A 25,087-nucleotide genomic window follows, 5' to 3' on the forward strand; every position below is an offset into this window, starting at 1 on the left:
ATTTTTTTAATTTTTCCCAATATTGCTTTATTGTTATATAAATATTGTATGTATTTAAGGTATACAATGTGATATTCTGATATATATGTACATTTTCATGTGATTACTACAATCAAGCTAATTAACCTATCCATCACTTCACATAGTTACCTCTTGTGGTAAAACATTTAAGATCTATTCTCTTAGCAAATTTCAAGTATATACTGTAGCAGTATTAACTATCATCACCATGCTATATGTTAGATATATTCATTCTACATAAATGAAACTTTATACCCTTTGACCAATATCTCCCCATTCCCCCATCTCCACCCTTCATAACCACTGTTCTACTCTTTGCTTCTAAAAATTTGACTTTTTTAGATTCCACGTATAAGTAAAATCATGCAGTATTTTTCTTTCTGTGTCTGGCTTAACTTTGCATAGCATCTTCCAGGTTCTATATTGTTGCAAATGGTAGAATTTTCCTTTTTTTTTAGAGCTGAATAATATTCCGTTGTGTATGTTTATAGATCACACACACACCACAGTTTCTTTATCCATTCATCTATCCTGAGATTCTTAGCTTGTTTCCATTTCTTAGGTGTTCTGAATAATGCTGCAATGAAAAAAATATGGGGGTGCAGATATCACTTCAAGATACTGATCTCATTTTCTTTGGTTATATATCCTGAAGTGAGATTGCTGGAAAGTCTCATGTTTAAATTTTTAAGAACCTCCACGCAGTTTCCATTTATATTGTAACTAAACAGTGTACAATAGTTCCCCTTTTCCCCACATCCTCCCCAAGGGAGACTACGAGTGTGTGCTGCCACACTCAGCTATCTTTTGTCTTCTTGTAATAGCCATCCTAGCAGGTTTAAGGTGATATCTCACTTTTGTTTTAATTTGCATTTCCCTAATGATTAATGATGTTAAGCATCTTTCCATATATCTGCTACCCATTTGTATATTTTCTTTGGAAAAAATGTCTATTCAGACCCTTTGCCCATTTTTAATTGAATTATTTGGGATTTTTTGCTATTGAGTTGTATATGTTCCTCATATATTTGAATTTTAACCCCTTATCTTATACAATGTATTCCAAGGGAGATACATTCCAAGATCCCAATGGTTAACGAAAACAACAGTATCCAACCCAATTAGTATAGGGGAAATGAGAGATTGGTAAAGATTTGTTAAAGGATAAAAAATTACAGCTAGATAGGAAGAATAAGTTCTAGTATTCTATACCACTGTAGGATGACTATAGTTAACAATAATATAATATATAGTTTCAAATAGCTAGGAGAATATTGTATGTTTCCAACACAAACAAATGATAAATGTTTGAGATGATAAATAAATGAATTACCCAGATCTGAACACTACACACTGTATGTATCAAAATATCACTATGTACCCCATAAATATGTACAATTATTATGTCAATCAAAAATAAAATAAAAAGTAAAAAAAATAAATAGTACATTAATATGTGCTTTAATAAAGTTGAAAAAAAACAGAATACATTTTGGTTCATGTCTTCCACCCACAAATTTAATGCCTTTTCCATCTTAACTGAGCACTTATCTTGCACTTATCTGTGGCCATAACTTTTACACTTTGAGGTGTGATAGCAAAACTAACACAGATTTATTATTTTTTGTTTTCTTCACAATTTCATGTGAAGAAATTCACATTTTCTTCACAAATTCATTCTTACAGTAGATGTTAGCAACAGCAGCATACAATTTTTTTTCTCTCCTTAAGTCAAGAAGGGTCACCTTTTCTCTTAAAGGAAACACTTTACAGCAAATCTGAATTGTTATCATCAGTACTCTTTTGTTCTTTGGGGCCATTGTCATTTAAAATAAGCATTACTTGAAGGCAAGCACTGTGATATTGTGACAGATTGACAAGAACTACTAGTGACTAAGGGGCAGGGGGCATCTACAGCGTGTATACACTGAAATATAGAATGATTCATGTTTTGAGTGGGACGGAGTGGCCCAGTGTAAGATTTTGTCATGCTACTCCAAAGGGCACGCAATCTACAACTTAAGAATTGTTTATTTCTGGAATTTTCTATTTAATATTTTTGGACTGCATTTGACTATGGGTAACAGAAACCTCAAAAGCAAAAAACGCTGATGGAGGGGGGATGGTTACCATATATATGTTTTGCAAATAATTTCTCACATTATGTAAGCTGTTTCTTCACTCTTTTCTTTGCTGTGAGGAAGCTTTTTAGTTTGTTCTACCCTCTACTTGTTTAATTTTTCTTCTAAGAATTTTATGGTTTTAGGACTTACATTTAAGTCATTAGTCCATTTCAAGTTAATTTTTGTATATGATGTAAGGCAAGGGTCCAATTTCATTATTTTGCCCAATATTATTTATTGAAGAGCCTATCTTTTCCTCATTGTGTGTATCCTTTGTGTCCTTGTCAAATATTAGTTGATCTTATATAAGGGGTTGATTTCTGGGTTCTCTGTTCTGTTCCAGTGGTCTATATGCCTCTTTATATGCCAGTACCATACTGCCATAGTGTCTTGATTATTATAGCTTTAAAATATAATTTGACATCAGGAAATATGATGCCTCTAACTCTGGTCTCCTTTCTCGAGATTGCTTTGGCTATTCAGGGTCTTTGTGGTTCCACATGAATTTTAGGATTGTTTTCTCTATTTCTGTCAAAAATTCCACTGCAATTTTTAAAGGGGTTACATTGACACTGTAGATTGCTTTGGTTAGTATGGAAATTTCAACAATATTAATTATTCCAATTCATCAACATGGGATATCTTTCCATTTATTTGTGTCATCTTTAGTTTCTCTCATCAATGTTTTATGCTTTTCAGTGTACAAATATTTCACCTCCTTGGTTAAATTTACCATAGTTTTTGTTTTTTTTTAGCACCTAAAATGTATAACTATTATCTTCCATAAAATCAGCATTAAAATTTAAACTAGTTTATTTATCTTTAAAGTTTCAAAAACTTCAAAACTAATAACTTTTTTCATGAAAGAGTTACACACAACTCATACATTTATTCCTAAATATGTTATTCTTTTTGATGCTATTGTAAATGGGACCGTTTTCTTGATTTTTTTGGTCTTAGATAATCTGTTGTTAGTATATAGAAATGCTACTGGTTGTCATGTGTTGATTTTGTATCCTACAACTTTATCAAATTTGTTTATTAATTCTAACAATTTTTTAAGTAGTCTTTAGGGGTTTGTTGGTTTTAAATTGTTTGAATATTTCACATTTAAAACAGATATTTTAGAGATGCTGTGATTGCAATTGTAGACTATTTTCCTCATCATTTATGATTTAAAAAATGTTTTAACATTCTTTTTTAGTGAATTCCAATAGTGGCTTTTCTTTCCTGCTTAACTTCAAGTTTTTCTACTTTTCAGTCTCTCTACTATATGGTCCATAAAGAGACATGTTAATTTGACAATATATCTCTAGTCTAAATTTGAAACACTTTATAAAGGGAAGAATTTTTTTAATAAATAATCTTTGTATAGGTGTAAATTATTAAAGAACAGTTTTATTTATTTTTTAACACCTAAAATGTATAACTGTCATCTTCCATAAAATCTGCATTAAAATTTAAACAACTAGTTAATTTCTCTTCAAATCTTTAAAATTAATAACATTTTTTGTTAAAGAGTTACACACAGCTCATAAATCTTAATCATAGTATTAGGAAAAACATTTTCATCAGAACCTTGATTTTCTCTATGTAATAATGTATTAACTCATAATCTTTTTATCTGTTCACATTATGTTGCAATATAATTTCATATTAAATACCTAAACAAATACTGTTGATGCTTTTTTAAAAATATTTTAAATTGATCTATATTAATATTTTTTATGATAGACTGTTTACGATATATTATATTTCTGTCTTATTTTGGATAAATGTAGTTTAAATTAATGACTTTTTCCCATTAATTAACAAATTCAGGTATTCAGTATTAAAAGATGCATTTTAAAACCACACTAGCTCACTCTGACAAATATTTTGGAGTTTAATTTTATTTGAACATTATGTCACTATTTTAATGAGAGTGTTTTTGCCTATTCCCCCCTTCTTAGGCAGTATATATTGCACCCTTAAAAGCCCTAGTACGTGAAAGAATGGATGATTGGAAAGTTAGAATAGAAGAAAAACTTGGTAAAAAGTAAGTTCTTATAGTTACTTAAAAGATATGCTTTGAATAGTCTAAAAGGATCAAAAAATAAGAGTTGCATAAAACTGTCAAATGGTTTTATGATGATTTTATAGTCTTTTATTTAAAGATACATAACTGCTATTAAAATGGTATCAATATTCTTGTTTTAAGACTGAAAAATGAAATCCCTTAAATTACTTAATGTGAGTACTTTTACTTGGCAAGATAACTTTTTCAAAATATTTTTATTATAAAACAAAATAAAAATATCTCTTTTTTTCATATTATTCAAAGTAACTTACAGAGACCACTTAGAAGACATTTTACATGTAAAGTATGTATAAAAAATAAAAATTCTTTGAAGAATACGTAGTTTTTTTCGTTAATATTTTAATATAGTACAAAGTTATTCATTGGAGTATTGTTTTTAATGGCAAAAAATTACAGACAATCTGAATGTCCACTAGAGTATCACTAAGTAAATTATGGTACAGTCACACAATGTAAAATATTATATCACTCTATTAAAAAAAAAAAAAGAGCTCTTTGTATACTAAAGGAATGATCTCCAGAGAAAATGTAAAAAAAATCAGTAAAATATTTTCTTTTGTTTTTAAAAGATCATAAAGAATGTGGGCCGGGCGCTGTGGCTCACGCCTGTAATCCTAGCTCTGGGGAGGCCGAGGCGGGCGGATTGCTCAAGGTCAGGAGTTCAAAACCAGCCTGAGCAAGAGCGAGACCCCGTCTCTACTATAAACAGAAAGAAATTAATTGGCCAACTGATATATATATATATAAAAAATGAGCCGGGCATGGTGGCGCATGCCTGTAGTCCCAGCTACTCGGGAGGCTGAGGCAGAAGGATCACTCGAGCCCAGGAGTTTGAGGTTGCTGTGAGCTAGGCTGACGCCACGGCACTCACTCTAGCCTGGACAACAAAGTGAGACTCTGTCTCAAAAAAAAAAAAAAAAAGAATGTGACTATGTGGTTGTTTCAGAATTAGAACTAGGTGACTAGGATAGGGATGATGTAGAGACTATTCACTACATATTCTTTGAACAATGTGAATATATTACATATTCAAAATATATAAAAGGTAAAAATCTTAAGTAAATTTAGGAGGGAACATCATTCTTGGAGGAACTAATCTTGCTATTTTTCTTATTTTCCCAGTCTTAACACAAATACAGAAATTATTTAGTAATTACCTAAAATTTGGAGTTAGCCAACAGATTTTCCTATGGATTATCTACCTCTTCTAGATTTATGTAGGTTTTTCTCTTTCTCACAATGAGACACATATTTGCCCTGGCTTATCTTGTTTATGTCCTAATATGTTTGAATTTTCCTTTAAAATCTACAGAAAATCCCAACCTAAGAAAAGAAATGTTTACAACTAATCTTAATTCACATAATCTTAATGAAGTTTACACATAATCTTATTAATAAATATTCTCCATGAATGCCTTCTTTTGTCTTGATAAATTAACACTTTCTCTCATTAAAATAATGTTGATTTCAACATATGGACAAGGAGGTATAAGTTCAACTTTATAAAATCACATAGGGCAGAGAATCTGTAAACTGCTTAAGGCAAAGTTTGACACTCTTGCATATCTGTTTAAAAGTTAGATATGTCAGTGATTTGAATATATATGTCTTTAATGTTGTGGCAACAAATCATCTAGAATTCTTAAGAACTGTATATTTTGGGCTCAGAAAGTTTTAAAAATCAAAGGAAGAAAAGAGTTTTCAGCCTTAAAAAGTCTTATTTTAAAAGTGATATATTTTTGCCTTTCCAAGGTCATTTGTTACTTTAAAAAGTTTAAGGAATCATTTTCTTTCCCTCCAGAGTTATTGAACTAACAGGGGATGTGACTCCCGATATGAAGTCCATCGCCAAGGCTGACCTAATTGTCACTACACCAGAGAAGTGGGATGGAGTCAGCAGAAGCTGGCAGAATAGGAGCTATGTTCAGCAAGTCACTATTCTCATCATAGATGAGATTCATCTGCTTGGTGGGTACCACTGTATTTAAAGACAGTTTACAAACTGACTTTTTAAAAAATTAATTATTAGTATTATTGTAATTGAAGATAATATATATTTATGGGATAAAATATGATATTTTGATATATGAATATAATGTAGAATGAATAAATCAAGATAATTAATATATCTCACTTCACTTATAAATTGTTGTGGTGAGAGATTAGAAATTTATTCTTAGCAGTTTTGAAATATACATTTTTATTAACTTTAGTCACCTTGCTATACAATAGCTCTCGCAGACTTATTCCTCCTATCTAACTGAAACTTAATACCCTTTGACCAACATCTATTTCTTCTCCATGCCCCACTTCCTCAGCCTCAGATAACCACCTTTCTACTCTTCCATAAATTCAGCTTTTTTTGATTTCACATGTAAATGAGATCATGCAGCGTTTATCTTTCTGTACCTGGCTTATTTCTTTTAGAATAATGTCCTCTGGGTTCACCCATGTTCACAAATGACAGGATTTCCTTCTTTTTAAAGGCTAAATTGTATTCCACTATGTATATATCCCACAATTTCTTTATCTGTGGATCTATTGGTGGACATTTAGGTTGATTCCTTATCTTGATTATTGTAAATAATGTTACAGTGAACATAGGAGTACAGATATCTCTTCAGCATATTGATTTCAATTGCTTTGAATATATACCCAGCAGTGGGATTTCTGGATCATATGGTAGTTCTATTTTTAGTTTTTTGAAAAACTTAACAGATTTTGACTTTCTAGTTACAACAGCCACAACTACTAACAAGCAGACTTTTTAAAATCTATTGTTTCTATTTCCTAGGGGAAGAAAGAGGCCCAGTTCTAGAGGTCATTGTATCTCGAACAAATTTTATCTCATCACACACTGAAAAGCCTGTTAGAATAGTTGGACTGTCTACTGCATTAGCTAATGCCAGAGACCTTGCTGACTGGCTCAATATTAAACAGGTATGTGAAAGATTGATAAATTAAGTGTTCAATAGTGTGGCTTAGATGGCCATACTAAGGAGGTATCATAACTTTACACACTTAAATATAAAAATTGAAAATGGTTTGTCTCTCATTTTTACTCTAGATGGGCTTGTTCAACTTCCGACCATCAGTGCGCCCAGTTCCTCTGGAAGTTCACATTCAGGGCTTCCCAGGTCAACATTACTGTCCTCGTATGGCTAGTATGAACAAGCCTGCATTTCAAGGTATGCTTCAGATTCTTGGAATGAAGTAGTAACCATTTTTTATGGTAGCTATCAAATGCATTTGAAATGCTTTGAGTTTCTTTGAAAAGGTGATACTAGTCCAACTTCTACAAATATCTAAAGCTATTTATCTCAACTGTTAGGGAATATAAATATATGTTAAATTACCTACTGAAAATTAGATTTGATAAGTGATAAGGCTTTTATAGTAGAATAAAAAGTATGTAATTTAAAAAAGTAACCAAATTATTCTTAATCAATTAAAGAGTTTTCTTATGGTAGTTAGTAGCTTCTACAAATGATAAATAGGAGCTATAATTCAAAAACATGACATTATCTTAATTTTTATGAGAAACCATAAAACTTAGAAATTTCAGTACTTTGGTACCTGCTTCTTTTTGTGTGTTTTGTTTTCCCTTTTTCCTTTTCTAACAAATTAGGCAAACCGGAAAGATTTAAGAATAACACTCCTATTTTATTGAAACATGTTTTATTTAGGCTGCATAAGGAATATTTATTATATCAATTAAAAATAACCTCTAAAATAAATTCTCAAATGTGAACTGCTGCTGATTGTGAGGTGACAGTTGTGAGGTGACTTTTTAGCTGCTGTAATTACCCTTATGACAGAAGCAAAGTATTGATTGTGAACTAGAGACCAATCTTGGCAGTTCAGATTATTTACACCTCCACAGAAGCATTGTACAAAATCACTAATGAACAATAAATCTGCCATGAGCTGTTCAGCCACACCTGTTCTTGCAGCAGCAAAAATCCATTAAATGTTCAGGTTTAAAAAAAGAGAGATCCATTCATATTTATGTGTACAAATGATACCAATATTGTACTAATATGTGTATTTTAAACATTGTATCTCTAATATGATTTATCAAAGCTTTATCATTTATATTATAATATTCTGATAAATGATAAAAGAGTAAAATAAGATAAATGAGTTTATTTTTCATAATATGCATTGTCGAAATTGCTTATATGTAAGGAATGACTGATTGCCTACCATTGATGGAAATGAAGCATTTTGTGTTATGTAAATCAACAGTAAACGACTGAATACTTACACTTCTTTAGATATGGTATCAGCACAACAGCTATCCTTCTAAACTATTTATTATACCTGTAGTGATTACTATATTTCTTTGACTTTAGAAATATGATTTTGTGATAGCTTTATTTCTCACAGTTAGGGTATAAATAAAGTCAAGGTCATGCCAACATTTCCATTATAAACCTTGTTTCCTAGCCCATAAAAAGAAATTCTGCAGCTCACATTTCAAACAAATTGCAAAGAGGTTGAACTTTTTTATATAAATTTTTTAAATATCTCTGACTTTTAAGAGAATCATATCGACATAAATATATATTCTGCTTGTGGCATCATATCAGAGTTTTGGCTCCTATGTATGGCAAAGAAAGCTCATTCTCAGTTAGGCCAATTGATTTATGTGGCTCTTTAAGTAATTTTTTTCAAAGATTTGATTTACAAAATTCCCTCAACCTTGTTACTCAGGTTTCAAACTACTTATCTTTATGTTCACTACCATGTGCCTTTACTCAGATATACATTCATTCATGGTATTCTCTTCAACCCTCTGCTACATTCTCTTATCTTCCCACTTGAAACCTCAAACATGTGTTTTTAGAAAAATGGAGAGAAAACATTTATCTGATTTATCTCTTAACCTGTTTATTGACACAAACTCTCCTAACTTTTCCATCTACTGTTAAAAGGACAAAAATAAAAGGAATTTTTTGTGGTCTTTCTTAGACATTTTTCATCACCCTGTAGAACTTGACTCTCTTACCAGACCCCAGAACTAGTTAACTGTAATATCACTGCTTAGGCAAGTGAAAGTATCTCAGAAACACAACTCAATAGAAAATAGGAATAGAAAAACTACCTGAGATTCTCTGTCCATGTATATCTCTTAATGGAGAGTCTCAACTTTTTAGTTTCTCCTTCTTTGACAGTGTAGAATGAAACTTGGAGCAGACATAATTAAATCTTTTTTCTTTCTGAGGCAATATACTCCATAGCTAGGGTCTCCCCACCTCCTTCCTGTCATCTGTTCAGTATGCTGCCAGATCCATAGAGCACCTGGAATAATGCTAAATTTTATGACCAAATTAAAAATTCACCTAAATCATTTACGTCATTTAGTTTCTATGTATCCTTTTGATAGCTATTGAAATTCATATTCTTTTGTTAAATGCTTTACCATTTCATTTTTCACAACTTTTTAACAGCAATTAGAAGCCATTCTCCTGCCAAACCTGTTTTGATATTTGTCTCATCTAGACGTCAAACTCGTCTTACTGCTTTGGAATTGATAGCCTTTCTGGCTACTGAAGAAGATCCAAAGCAGTGGTTAAATATGGATGAAAGAGAGGTAAGCAACATAGTTTATCTTCTACTTCTTATACATTTCAGATTAGTTTATATTATAATGGAAATTATACAGTTAATTACATTTAGTTTATTCTATATAAAAGCTTAAAATAAGGTAGAAATTTAATAGAAAAAATAATAGAGGAAAGAGAAAATGCATAATACTGCCACCCTAACACAACACTATTAATATTCTGGTATGTTTTGTTCTACTATTTTTACACTAAATATTTATTTTATACATCTATATTTATGATTTTTCCTTAATATTATCACTTATCTATATTTTAATGTTCAACCAAGGTTTCATAATCTTTGTGATTATTCCTGTCCTCATGAAAGTTAAAATCAATTTTGCAAAATTAATTTTCTGAAACATATATAATAACAATTTTTTAGAATTTAGAAAATACTAGTAAATATATAAAAGTTAAAAACCTGTTATTAACCTTTTACTAATAGCCACCTTAAAATTTTGAATAATTATAATTTTTATGTTTACACAGTTATATTTCATTAAGCAGCTATTCTGTGGTGGTTTCTCCTATAATTAAATAATCATACATCTTTTATAGATTTTTATTTATTTAGAATTGTTTCCTCATATACAGTTCTAAAAATAAAATTTGTGGGTCAAATAATGTGAACATTTTTATAGCTTTTCATATGCACTACTAATTACTTTCCAAAAGGACTTTGCTAACTGATGTCATCACCATCGATGTATGAATTATCACCAGTATATGAGAGTAACCGTTTTCCTACATCCTCATTTGTTGTAACAATATATTATAGATAAAATTCTATCTTATTGCTTTAACGTATGCCTTGATTTTTGTATGGTTTTTATCATGATATCTTTTTTTGTATCGTTCAACTTTTTTAATGTATTTGTCCACTGGTTGTCTTTTTTCTTTGTTATCTTTCCATTTCCTTTGGTCTTTTATCTATTCCAGAATGGCATTTTTTCTTGTAGATTTGTGTGAGAGCCTTACCATACCAAATTTTAAAAAAATACATATATATAAAACTATATGTGAAATCACTTTTTCTCCATATATATGTATTACTATACATATATACATATTAATCTTTCATCTGCTGTATTAGAAAATTTTGCTAGTTCATTGCTTATCTTATTATCAGGATATCTTTTTTATAAATAGAAGACTTTGTATTTTATATAATACAGTCTGTTAATATAGTCCTTTGGGATTCCTTCTACTATATCTAAATGATATTCCTCTTCCCCTCCATAGATTTGATATATAGTAATTTTCCTTTCTCATACTTTTCCAGCTTTTAAAAGGATTTTGTTAGATGGAGTTTTGATGAAAACAGATGATATCAGTACCATAGTAATTACATTGTCATCTCTCCACCATTCTTCCTCCATGTCTCTCTTTGTGACCTCATGCAGCCTGAAGAACAGTGTTGGTTGGCATCAGTAAAAAACAATGTTCCAAACCCACTAGTATCCAGTCTTAACAGTGTGGATATTTCTCCCCTACATCTCATAATTCATTTAGGGTTAGTAGGCCTGTTGGATAGTACTATATATGAAACATTATAGATGATAGTTAACTGATATTTCGAAATGTTCTTGCTTAGTTCAACAGATGACCTTATTCAATAACAAACCCAAAAATTGCCTCAATATAAAGGCTATCAAGTGACTAGAGTAGAATAAAAGCTATCATTTGATCTATAAAATTTCATCTTTACTTCCTTAAGTTACTTGTATGTTTTGTACCAAATATTTAGTCAAAATAATTTAAGGTCAAAATAATTTTGTCAAAAAAAGTTTTTCTTGGCCAGGCGCGGTGGCTCACGCCTGTAATCCTAGCACTCTGGGAGGCCGAGGCGGGCGGATTGATCGAGGTCAGGAGTTCAAAAACAGCCTGAGCAAGAGCGAGACCTCATCTCTACTATAAATAGAAAGAAATTAATTGGCCAACTAATAGATATAGAAAGAAAATTAGCCGGGCATGGTGGCACATGCCTGTAGTCCCAGCTACTCGGGAGGCTGAGGCAGAAGGATCGCTTGAGCCCAGGAGTTTGAGGTTGCTGTGAGCTAGGCTGACGCCATGGCACTCACTCTAGCCTGGGCAACAAAGTGAGACCCTGTCTCAAAAAAAAAAAAAAAAAAAAAGTTTTTCTTGTCCTGTATTATTTAATTGGTATGCGTAAATGATCATCCTGTTATGTCTAAAACTGTATCATAACTTAGGAGGCAAATGCTGAAAAATAGATATATGGAATATTGGTGACTCAGTTTATGTGTAACATCTATCTAGGCTTGATTTTATTCCTCTTATGTCTTATCACTAAAGTGTGCCAAATGGAGCCTTTCTTTGAAGTCAGGGTACAAAGTACAAAACTTCTAAACACATTTTGGGATATTCGCTCAAAGTACATAGACACTGTGCATTTAGTACATATGTGACTCAAGTTAACTTCAAATGTGAACCTCATGTGCTCTTCCCAGCTAGAGTATGCCTCCACTATATTTTTTTAATTTTAATGTATGAGACCTAAGGAACTGTGGCTAACTCAGCCATTATGTAGCATTATTTCTCTTTTTTGTATTTTTTTAGCAATATAAAACTTTTATCACCAAAGCTAAGTAAGAAACCATAGAATTTATTCACATGATGTCTGCTGTTTTTGTAGATTTCCACTGCTAAAATAGGATAGTTAGAAAATATTACTTTATATAAAACATTTATTATATATTCGTTTTAAATTTATTAGTCATATTGCTGTATTTATTAGTATTAACAAATATTATAAATTTATTATAAAATATTTATTATAAAGTAGGACAACTAGAAATAATTATATCATTTCCAGATTTTTTGTTTCACCAAGTCTATTTCAAGAATAAGGCAACTTAGGACTTCATTTTATTACTGCTTCTAAAAACAATCACCTTTAAAATCAAAATTTTAGAGGGTTTGCAACTGAGTACTATGTAAATTCAACATGATTATGCCAAAGGCTAGTATGAAATAGGTGCTTCAGTTGTGGAGCTCCTAAATAATTAACTTAAAGTAGGAAAACTTTTTAACATTTTAATCTTTGTATGGGTTACTTTCTGTAATATTCTGGGATGGAAGCTTAGTGGCTATTCCTATTGCTGTTCCTTATACAGGGTTAAATTGGTGTTCTGTGGTAAGATGTGGGTAACGGGTTAGGACTCTAGTGTTGACAACTTGAGCTTTTGAAGGAGGCCAAGTAAGCATAGCAGCCATTATCCTGGCATCTTTGGAGAACAGTGTCTGGCTTAGACCTGCATCCAAATTACTCTGCCGTTGAATGACCTTAAGTCAGGAATTGTCTGTGGATATTTTGGTTGAGAGGAGAGGAAGAAAAGTGAAGAAAGTAGGGTGAATCCAAAGAGGATGGAGAGTGAGTATGACTAAGATGAATATATATATATGTTCTAGTTTATTTATTAGCAAAGGCAAAAAAAATTATCCTTCTATCTTCTTAATCCAGTATAGTCTCAGAGTAAACTTATTAGGAAGCAGACACCTTCACATGTATCATTGATATAAGATCATACTGCATGCAGGAAAATCCCGTAAGTAATATCTTTCCATATTTGTCATTTGGAAGCCTTGTGGTTTCAAAAGTTCATGGGTGTATGCTGCCATGTCACCTGGATTCTATCAGTTCCACCATTAACCTCAAATTATTGCTGCATCTTTGCTTCTCTCGCTCAAGCTTCAAGTCAAGACAGAAAAATCTGAATGGCTGAGTTTCAGTCTCTGGCATACAGCAGGAAAAGGCAAATAGTTTCTCCTCTTTGGCTTCTGTTGTAGGAGGTGATATACAGATACTGGCTGTTCATAAATAGCAAAGGTCCACTATAGTTCTTCTATTGCTCAAACTCACTCATACATTATTTTCTCCATATCTACACTTCAAATTTTTTTCTTCTAATAATGCAATTCTCCCTTATATAACCAAAATCCACTTATCCTTCCCCAAGGGGAGACAACTAAAAATTTCGCCATTTATTCCATTCAGCACTCAGTCTTAGATCTCTTGCTTAATCTAATCACACTCTGGTTCTTTTGCAAGCCCATTTCAATATTCCGTAGCCAGTGGGCTAAATTATAAAGTTACAACCAACAAATGCTGTGTTCAACAGTAGAGGATAAGGAGAGGAAAGAGAAACAAAATTAGTTAAAACATGTTAGTTAAAATTTGTTAGTTCATATGTGAGACAGCAAGGAAGCAAGGATAGAGGCCACAGTGTTTGTCTCTGCAACTGATCAGGGAACCACACAGATATTTATAATTTATTTCCACCATCCATCACTTGTACATCTTATTTTCAACCAGCCACTAAGCTAATTAAGATTATTTATCCAGTGGAGTGACCAAAACCCACATTCCTGAGAGATTGGAATGAAATCCAATTAAAATTGGACTTTTATATATGCTTAATATATAGGGTTGTAAAAATCATTAATTTTTCAAATGATTATAGTGGTGTAAGAGTTTCTCTGGGGTCCATCAAAATTTTTTTCTCCCCTTATTATGTAGCAACAGCTCAGTTTCTTCATCAGGATCAGTTGTCCAGACTACATTGTGACCACATTTTGTTTCTTCATCTTGTAGCATGGGAGCCTCAAAGGTCATTTGGCTATTTCAGCTTCCAAGTAAATTATTAATCCCTTGGATATTAACCCTTCCAACTAGCAGAGCTAAAGTTATAGGGAAGAGAAGCAAAAATTTTATGAGTGGTTATTAGCTATGATTTCACAGGGCATCTAAACACCTTGACTACTTGGTTCCTGGAATTGTATATTCTAGCAGTCAGAAAAATTGTTTCATTGATGATTACTAGTTCAGAGCATACACCTCATCCTACAGGATAACACCCCAACCTTTCCAAGGTAATATCTTCCAGCTGCCACTCTGAGTCATTAATCTATGAAGTCAGCTCTTTCTATTGATGAGGGACATAATAAGACCAGTGTATTTCACAGCATCATCTCCTTGTTTTACTATTTTCTCTATAAAGTGAGTTTGTCAGTCAGCAACATTATTGTACAGGCTATCACAACAGTATATAAGGCATTTGGTAATTTTACCATTGAGGCTTCTGGCAGAATGATGATTGGTAGGAAAGCGAATTAAAATTCAAAGTCTAAGTGTCTGTTCTTATGGAGATGAATAGATGTCCCCTCAATGATAGAGATGGTCCAGTAAAATCTCTTCACTACCAGATAACTATCTAGTCCCATGGGTAAAGTCCTTTAAAATGGTCCTAGGGTCTACACTGGTGGCACATTAGGCACTGAACAGTGGCAATATCTGGGTCTGCCTGAGGAAAAGGAAGTTTATGTTTGACTCATGCATAATTTTCATCTCTTTCACTTTGGCCACTTATTACTTAAAGCAATTGCACAAAACACTATGGCCTGGGAAGAAGACTGCCTGATATTCTCAGAAGTGATTATTTTGCCCACTTGATCATTAACAGCATTTTCCACAATACTGTTAACTTTTTGACAAGAATCTTCATGGAATACAGATCGTCTTTTATTCTGGAACTATTCTAAAAGTTAGTCCTAAAACTTTTGTCTTTATTACCACCTATCCTCCAGTAGTGCAATTGGTAAGTTCCTTACCAATTCAGTAACTACAAGGCAAAGTGTTGGTTATCAACTTGCATCATCTCTACTTTGCAGTAAAGTGACATGAAATATCCAGTTTGTGATCCTCAGCTTCAGTTGCAAGGTCATCTAGTATCACATAGTCAGGCACTCAGTCTTCTTTCTCTTCTCACCACCCCCCAGTACCCATAAAAATAATAGTTCTCTAATTCAAAGCAATAGGCAGCCCTTACTGGAATTTGTATTCATTCATTTAGCATATTATTTATTGAATATGTACAACTTATCAAGTACCATATTAGCCTTGAGAACTGATTTCAGTTCTCAGGAAGCTTAAATGAAGAAGACAGAAATTAAATATATAATATATATCATATATATGATTAAGCAAGTAAAATAATTGCAAATTATGAAAATTGCTGTAAATGAAACCAATAAGAAATGAAATGGAATAAGAGAAGGGGAGCGTACTTTAAGTAAAATCGTCAGGGAAGACTTCTTTAAGGAAGAAGCTGAGAATCAAAAAGGATAAGAATGAGCTAGCTATACCAACAAGGGATATAACATTTTAGGCAAAGGGAATAATATGTTAAATGGACTCGGGGATCAGGTTGGCTATAACAGAATAAGCTAAGAGGAAAACAGCACAAGTTTGAGAGATAGGCAGAAGGCCAGCTGGTGTAACGCCTTTGACCCATGGTTAAGGAATTTGAATTTTAGTATAAGTACTATAGGAAGACAGTCATTCATTTATTAAATAGACATATATTGAACAACTTCTGTGTATCAGGTACAGTTCTTGCCCTTATAGAATTAACATTCTAGTGGAAATGATAGATAATAAGCATATATGTCAAAATGTGATGATTCCTACAGGAAAAAAAATAATAAATAGAGTAAAGGCAATAGGGAGTGCTGGGGTGGTAGTGGAATATTGTGCATGTTCACACATAAAGGTAAAGAAGGCCTCTCTGATAAAGTAACCTCTAAACAGAGAACTAAAGGAAGTAAGAAAACAAACTAGACAGATAAACAGATATCGGATGTTCCAGGACATTATACTGTTTTAAGCTCATATCTAGCTTCTTTCTCCCTTCTGTCCTTTACTCTAAGCCTTCCCCTTTTCAATAAATGTACCACTATTAACTTAGATGTTTAAATTAAAAACTGAAGAGTCATTCTTTTTTTTTTTCTTTATTTCAAAATATTATGGGGAGTACAAATGTTTTGGGTTACATGTATCAATTTTGTTATGCTTAAGTCAGGGCTATAAGTATGCTCATCACCCAGATAGTGTTCATTGTACCCGTTAGGTATGTTTTGACCCATTCCCCCCGCCTCCACCTCCTGCTTGATTTCCATGGAGTTTTACTTCCCTCTGTGCACATCTGTGCCCATTGGTTAGTTCCAGTTTAATAGTGAGTGCATGTGGTGTTTGTTTTTCCATTCCTTAAATATTTCACTTAGTCTCCAGTTCCATCCAAATTGTTGCAAAAGACCTTAATTCATCCTTCTTCGTGGCTGAGTAGTATTTTATAGTGTACCTATACCACATTTTGTTAATCCACTTATGAATTGATGGATATTTGAGTTGATTCTACATCTTTGCACTTGTGAATTGTGCTGCAGTAAACATTCGAGTGCAGCTGTATTTTTGATAAAATTACTTCTTTTCCTTTGTGTAAATACCTAGTAGTAGAATTAATCAAATGGTACGTCTACTTTTAATTCTTTGAGGAATCTCCATACTGTTTTCCACGGAGGTTGTACTAATTTGTAGTCCCACCAACTGCAAAACATTCCTTTCTCTCTGCATCTACACCAGCATCTATTGCTTTTGAACTTTTAGTAAAAGCCATTCTAACTGGAGTAAGGTGATACCTCATTGTAGTTTTAATGTGAATTTCTCTGATTATTAGTGATGTTGAGCATTTTTTCATGTGTTTATTGGCCATTTGTCTATCTTCTCTTGAAAAACTTCTGTTCTTGTCTTTTGTCCACTTTTTAATGGGATTATTTTTTTTCTTGCTGATTTGCTTGAGTTCTTTATAGATTCTGTTATTAGCTTCATCTTTATTGGATGTATAGCTTGCAAAAATTTTCTCCCATTCTGTAGGTTGTCTATTTGCTCTGTTGATTGTTTCCTTGGCTGTGCAGAAGGTTTTTAATTTAATCAGGTCCCATTTATTTATTTTTGTTGTTGCTGTGAATGCCATTGGGGTCTTTTTCATAAATTGTTTGCATAAGTCAATATTTGGAAGAGTTTTTCCAGCATTTCCTTCTAATTTTCTTATAATTTCATGCTTTACATTTAAGTCTGTTATTCATCTTGAATTAATCTTTGTGAGTTGTGAGAGATATGGATCCTGTTTCAATCTTCAATCTTCTGCATGTGGCTATCCAATTTTCCCAGACTTCAGTATATACTACAAGGCTATAGTAATCAAAACAGCATGGTATTGGCACAAAAATAGAGACATACACCAGTGAGTGGAACAGAACAGAGAACCCACATATAAAATCATCCACGTACAGCCAACTTATCTTTGACAAAGCAGACAACAATATACGCTGGGGAAAAGAAACCCTGTTCAATAAATGGAGATTCATTCTTGATTCCTCTCTTTTTTTTAACTCCTATTCCTTGCCTATCAGAAAGTCTTATTGATTCTAGTCCCAAACATATCTTTCTGTTCTCATTGCCACCAACCTAGGTGGTCCCTAGACCACTACCATCAGTAATTTCACATTTATTTCATAACTCAACTTTAATCTATTTCCTACTCAGCAGCAAAAGTGATCTTAAAATGTAAATTAGAGTTTGTAATTTGCATCACTTAAACCTTTTAATGCCCTGAAACACTCTTCCCTTAGATATCTGTTTGATTTGCTTCCTTCAGTTCTCTGTTCATAGGTTACTTTATCACAGAGGCCTTCTTGTATATCCCATATTTTCAAGTGCAGATTTTAAGATAATTAGATGTAAGAACTCTATAAAATTCACAGATGATGTGAGATGAACCTATCAACACAGGAACATCAACAGAGAGGCAGCGTTAAAATCCAGTGAGCATATATGTGACCCTCAGGCAATGTGTGGAGAAACAGAGGACAGGCCTTAAGGGATTCTCTCAGTTTGAGCTGAGGTAGAAAGTGAGCAACTGACAAAGGGCACTGAAAATGTGATGCCAGTGTGGTGAGATGGTGTTCTAAAACACTGTAGAACAGAGGATTCTACAGTGAAGGAAAGAGTGCTTGGCTACATCAAACATTAATGGGAGTTGAGTGGAATGAGAGTAGAGAAACACCCCTGGATTTAGCACTTGGAGTCAGTGACATGTTGTGAACAGAAGCCAGTCTGGGATGGATTGAAGAGGGGGAAAATAGAAGCAAATAGGGTATATAACTGCTTTCTGGAAGCTTTACTATGTAATTTAATTAAAGTTATAATTTAACATATAGCAAATATGATCCGTCAGCTTCCTCCAGATATCCTGCAGTCTGGTCCCATACACAGTGCTAGAATCTGGATTAGTTGCCAACTACCATTAAAAGATAAAAGAACGGAAGGAAGACCCTTTTGTCTCAGTTCACTTACTGGTTAAATCTCAGAGTATTGTCCTTATTTCACCACTCACACCTTGGATGAGACAGCATATCTGGAATGAGAAAGCAGAATGCTGGCTGAAGATTAGACTTTATTCTGATGAAGTCTTTCTTACATTCTTCCCCTCAACTCTTCCCCATGTATCTTGCCAGTTAAGAGCAGGGCTACCCCTTTCTTTCTCTACACTGGTAAATAAAGTCCTGTGGTATGGTTATCTTTGGGCTTCAGAAGAGGTAGCAAGAGAATTTAAGAGAATTAGAGAAGAATTGATAAAGTTTAGAAATTATTATTTTTAATTATTTTATTTCTTGAATTCTTTTTTATCAGGAGATCAATAGAATGTTCTACAGTGTTTCTTTCATTGTCGATTTTTTTTTCTTCAGTCTATGAAGTTTATCATACAGAAGTGTATTATAAGAAATTAACATTTGGTAATTATAAGGAAATGTTTTAACTTCATTTAACATCTCTAATAGATAGAATATTAATATATTAAATTATTTGCACTAAAAAAACTTTATAACTTTTATGATTCTTCTGTATGGTGTAGCCTTTATTAAGCATTTCAGACAATTGATAAGCATTATTCAGTGGCATATGGTCTGACTCTGACATGCTTTGAAAAGAGTACAGAGTTCTGATAATGAGGATTCTGTGAAAATGAGAAAACCAGCACAACAGATATGCTTTGAGAAAGTATGGGTTTTAGCATCTTGAAACAATATATCACACTCAAAGGGACAGAACTGGACTGCACAATCTGTTAGCTCATTCTTGTCCAATCTGGTCTCCTCCTTTCTTTTGGAGCCAGCATTGTCATCAACTCACTGAATTATATTCTGACTGGAATGTATTTCAGGCACACAGTAATGTATCTACTTAAATGGAATCCTATCTTTCTACAAAAGCTTTTTCAGTATAATAAATTTAAAATATAAAAAAAAATTCTATTAAGTTAAAGTAAATGGTTCAACAGTTTGCATATGTGCCTCCTCTCCACCACCCTAAAAAGAAAAGACCACTACTTATAAAAGATCTGTTTTTCTTTTGTGTATAATATTGAATAATTTTTTGATTTAACTGTCAAGTGGTCAGACATATTTCAAAGACTGTTTGTTGGAAAGTTATCTATACATTACAACAAATATTTGTTGAAGAGAAATGAACTGTAAAGTTAAAACTTCTTTTATCAAAGTGTTTTAATTATCAGGGTTTTTTTATTATTATTCTATAGCAGCCCTTCTTAACAATAATTAAACCTCAATGTCCTAAGGCATCTATTTTATGTAATAAACAAACTTGTCTGCTATCCATGTAGAATGGTACCAGCCATCCATAGAAAAATTGAGAAGATGGTAACCCGAATATTTTTTATGGGGCTTAAATGTCTCATGGAAAGTGTTGAGAAAGGCTATTGTATAGTATTCAAAATCACTGAATCTTTTCAGTTGAAATATACTAGGTTGTATAAATGAATTGAGCGTTATATTAGAACTATATTAATTTATATAAGAGGTTAAATGACATAATTTTATAAAGTGATAAGCATAATGACTGGCATATGATCAGTGCTCAACAAAAAATATTATTATCTTAAGCTTTCCTTATTCTAAGTTCCTAAATATTTTGCTTATATCATGATGTTTTGATCAAGATGAACTTGTTAAAGTACAGTAACAAAGATGTGTATCATTTAATCCAAAAATATATAATTTCAAATTTGTGCAGTCCTAATAATATTTTCTGCTTAACAATTAACAACTATAAATTTTGCTCTTTTATGATGTTCAAATAATTCTGAATTCATCTACAGAAACCATCTAATAAATGAAGGGTTTTTTTGTAATTGTCCTCATGAGGATTTTAAGTCTTTGCCAGTTCAGATAGGCAAATAATTCCTTTTAATGCATTGATTTATGTGAATCTGGGAGTGAGGATAGTAAGAAACAGCTAGCCTTTCCTGATGCAAAAGGCATGATATTAATGCCTGACTAGACTTCCTGCCATAGGATTTTTCAGCTTTTCTATGGCAAATGGTACATTACTTTTGGAGTATGTTTGGCATTGCCATGGGAAACCATAAATTACACAAGTTATATATACTTATGTAAGTTATAAAACTGAAAAAAAATATCCCTCAACTAGTTGTCAGAGCATGAACATTTAGTGAATTAATTCCTGATAGTATAAATTGAAGATATTTTATGCAGTGAACTACTGAATAAAAAGTAGGTAATAGTCTGTCACTTGAGAATTGCTAACATATAATTTATGAGATAAGACAAGCCCCTTTTTTTATAACATGTATTTGGAGTCAGTTTACATATCTTGTGCTAATTTTAAGGTAAAGTGGATTTATGTTAATACATTTCCATATTCCTGCTTAATAGTTCTTAAAGTAAATAATGCAGGAATATCAGGTGGCCATACTGAATGTGAAACAGAATGAAATGTTTATACATCACATTTAGTTCAGTGAAAGTTGATAACATTTCTTTTTTTTTTTTTTTTTTTTTTTTTTTGGGGGGCCAAACCACGTGGCTTTATTATACACTCGTGGACGAGGTTCTGGGGCCCCAAGAGCAGGGCCCCAGAAGTCGCCCTTGATAACATTTCTGATACGTATGTCATTAAAATATCACCCAGTCTGTGCCATGCTTTTTACACATTATAATTATTATAAAGCTAAACCTCACCTTGCTATTTTATGGATTATTAGTATAAAACAGCTTGCTTCCATATTTAAAAAACGTGGAAAATTTTTCTGACCATTGAAATTAAAATTAATAAAAATGAAAAGAGTACCTCATTACATGGGGTATTTTGGTCTTGTACATTTTTACTAAACTGCAGCAGCCAACAAAGTTTCTCTTCCTGGAGATTTTGGGATCTACTGATTAGTTTATGCAAGAAAATAAATGTATTGCGAGTATACTTGTATATTTAGAGATGGTTAATAGTAGAAGAAAAAAGGAAATGAGATCTAAAGAAAATGTCGGTTTTTCTCAGGCATTTAAAATTACACATGTAATTTCCAAGTTCCTCCTTCTCATTTGCTTACTGGGGGAATGTGGTGGTGAAGCTATAAAAATATGTACTTCTTTTAAATGCTCATGTATTCTCAAATCACCTGATCTTTGCATTACTCCCCTCATGGAGTTGTCCAGAGAGAACTTTTTATGTTATACCTTATATCTGTGCTCCCCAACTCCTGGGCCACAGACCAGTACTGGAACCAGGCTCCACAGCAAGAGGTGAGCAGAGAGCTAGTCAGTGAAGCTTTATCTATATTTACAGCTACATCCCATCACTCACATCACCACCTGAGCTTCACCTCCTGTAAGATCAGTGGTGGCATTAGATTCTCATAGGAGTGTAGACCCTACTGTAAACTGCACATGCGAGAGATCTAGGTTGCACACTCCTTATAAGAATCTAATGCCTGATGATCTGAGGCAGAGCTGAGGCAGTGATGCTAGTGCTGGGGAGCAGCTGCAAATACAGATTATCATTAGCAGAAAGGTTTGACTACACAGAGACCATAATAAATCAATTGTTTGCAGACTCATAAACAAATCCTATCAGTGAGTGGCAAGTGACAGTTAAGTTGCATCTGGTGGCAGGCTTTAGAGTGGCAAGTGAGTTGATGTACTTTAATCATACATCTGCATTTGGTGGCAGGCTTTCAATCAGAATCCAAAACTTAGTTTAGTCTATGTGTGGTCAGCCCATTATTTTATATACCACTTCTGTCTGTACCTCTTTCCCACACTGCGTAATTGTCTTAGTCACAGCCTTGGTAAGCCCGCAAGCTAACCCTAGCAAAAATGAGTAAAAACCAAAGTCACTGGAGAGCTTCTTTGAAAAGGGGTAAAGACCCAGTAATGAGACAGCAGAAGACTCTGACTGCCAACAAAATGAAAGCTGCATTTAAAAGAAAATACCAAGAGTCCTACGTAAACTACAGGTTCATTGCAACAGGTGATTAATATTCTCCAAGCCCACTGTGTATAATATGTGGCAAACAGCCATGCAGTGAAGCCATGGAAACTTCAAAACTGCTTCACCACATGGAGACCAAGCACCTTGCATTGAAAAATAAGCCTTTAGAGTTTTTTAAAAAGAAAAAAACACAAACACAAAAAACAGAAGCAATTGTCGAAGGCCACCACTTCATCAAATGTGTCTGCACTGAGAGCTTCATTATTAGTGGCTAACTGCATTGCTAAAGCTAAGAAGCCTTTTACTATTGGCAAAGAGTTGATCCTGCCTGCTGCTAAGGACATTTGCCATTATCTTTTAGGAGAGGCTGCAGTTCAAAAGGTGGCACATGATCCTCTTTTGGCTACCACTATAACTATAACTAGATGAATTGATGAAATAGCAGAGGATATTGAGACACAATTGTTAAAGAGGATTAATGAATCACCATGGTACACAATGCAGGTCGACAAGTCTACTGATGTTGAAAACAGAGCAACAATGCTTGTTTTCATGTGATACATTTTTTAGGAGGATGTGCATGAGGATATATTATATGCACTTTTGTTGCCAGCCAACACCACAGCTGCAGAACTATTCAAGTCTTAGAATGATTACATATCAGGAAAACTAAATTGGTCATTTTGTGTTGGTATATGCATGGACAGGGCAGCTGACATGACTAGACAGCTTTCTGATTTCACTACTCGGGTCAAGGAGTTCGCTTCTGAATGTGAGTCTACGCACTGTGTCATTGATAGAGATGTGCTGGCTAGCCAAAAAATGTCACCTGAACTAAGCACTGTTTTGCATCATGTGATTGAAATTATCAACCACATTAAAGTACATGCCCTTAACTCACGTCCGTTTGCGCAGCTTTGTGAGGAGATAGACATAGAGCACACACATCTTCTCTTATGCAGAGAAGTGAGATGGCTTTCTAAAGGTAGATCACTGGCTGGAGATTTTGTTTTATGAGAGCCACTCCAGATATTTCTTTTAGAAAAACAGTCACCACTGGCAGCACATTTCAGTGACATAGAATGGATCAAAAAACTTGCTTACTTGTGTGACATAGTCAACTTGCTCAACTAACTCAATCTGTCACTTAAGGGGAGAACAACCACTGTGTTCACATTGGGAGATAAAGTGGCTACATTCAAAGACAAACTGGAATTATGAGAGCAACAAGTGAACTTTGGGATTTTTGACATGTTTCAAACATTAGCTGAGATTTTGAAAGAGACTGATCTAGGGCCTTCTTTCTCCCAGCTGGTGCATGATCACTTATCTCAGCTTTCGAAACAGTTTGAGCATTACTTCTCAAATCACGAAAGACCCCCGAACTGGGAAAGATTGGATCCATGACCCATTTGTGAATAAGCCATGTGAATCAACTTTGTCATTGCTAGAAGAGGATGAACTGTTTGAGATAGCAAATGATGGTGGCCTTAAAAGTATGTTTGAGACAACTTCAAATCTCCATACTCTCTGGATTAAAGTCAAGGCAGAATATCCTGAGATTGCCACAAGAGTACTGAAAAAACTGCTTCCATTTCCAATATCCTGCCTTTGTGTAGAAGGGTTTTCTGCAATGACAGCAACCAGAATAAGATTATGGAGTAGACTAGACATAAGCAACACACTTCAGGTGTCACTTTCTCCCATCACCCCCAGATGGGACCATCTAGTTGCAGGAGAGCAAGCTTAGGGCTCCCACTGATTCTGCATTAGGGTGAGCTGTATAATTATTTCTTTTTATATTACAATATAATAATAATAGAAATAAAGTACACAATAAATGTAATACTCTTGAATCATACCAAATCCTTTCCTCTCTACCCAGGGTCCATGGAAAAACTGTCTTCCATGATACCAGTCCCTGGTGCCCAAAATGTTGGGGACTGTTGCTTCATGTTATTCTCTGCGTTAAAGACAGAGAACTAACATTAAACACAAGGTGACTGGGATTTCTATTTAGTTCTTTATAAGGAGTTTTGTAAGAAAATAACATTTGCTGCTTGTTACCATAAAATTTGTGTTGTAT

At 33.3% G+C, this 25,087-nt stretch overlaps 1 protein-coding gene across 4 annotated transcripts in view; it reads left to right on the plus strand.

The window, feature by feature from the left end:
* ASCC3 (activating signal cointegrator 1 complex subunit 3) overlaps positions 1–25,087 on the plus strand; it is a 318,336-nt gene that overhangs the window by 201,052 nt on the left and 92,197 nt on the right. For 3 of the 4 annotated variants that reach the window (XM_012738813.3, XM_076003097.1, XM_076003098.1), the window contains 5 exons: positions 4,097–4,182; positions 6,026–6,192; positions 7,019–7,164; positions 7,292–7,412; positions 9,678–9,820. In XM_012738813.3, the coding sequence (XP_012594267.1) occupies positions 4,097–4,182; positions 6,026–6,192; positions 7,019–7,164; positions 7,292–7,412; positions 9,678–9,820 (663 nt within the window). Of the gene's footprint in view, positions 1–4,096; positions 4,183–6,025; positions 6,193–7,018; positions 7,165–7,291; positions 7,413–9,677; positions 9,821–25,087 lie in introns of those variants that run through there. The other variant, XM_076003099.1, reaches the window with a different exon arrangement.

Source organism: Microcebus murinus, chromosome 5 (assembly GCF_040939455.1).
Source record: "Microcebus murinus isolate Inina chromosome 5, M.murinus_Inina_mat1.0, whole genome shotgun sequence".
NCBI lineage: Eukaryota > Metazoa > Chordata > Mammalia > Primates > Cheirogaleidae > Microcebus > Microcebus murinus.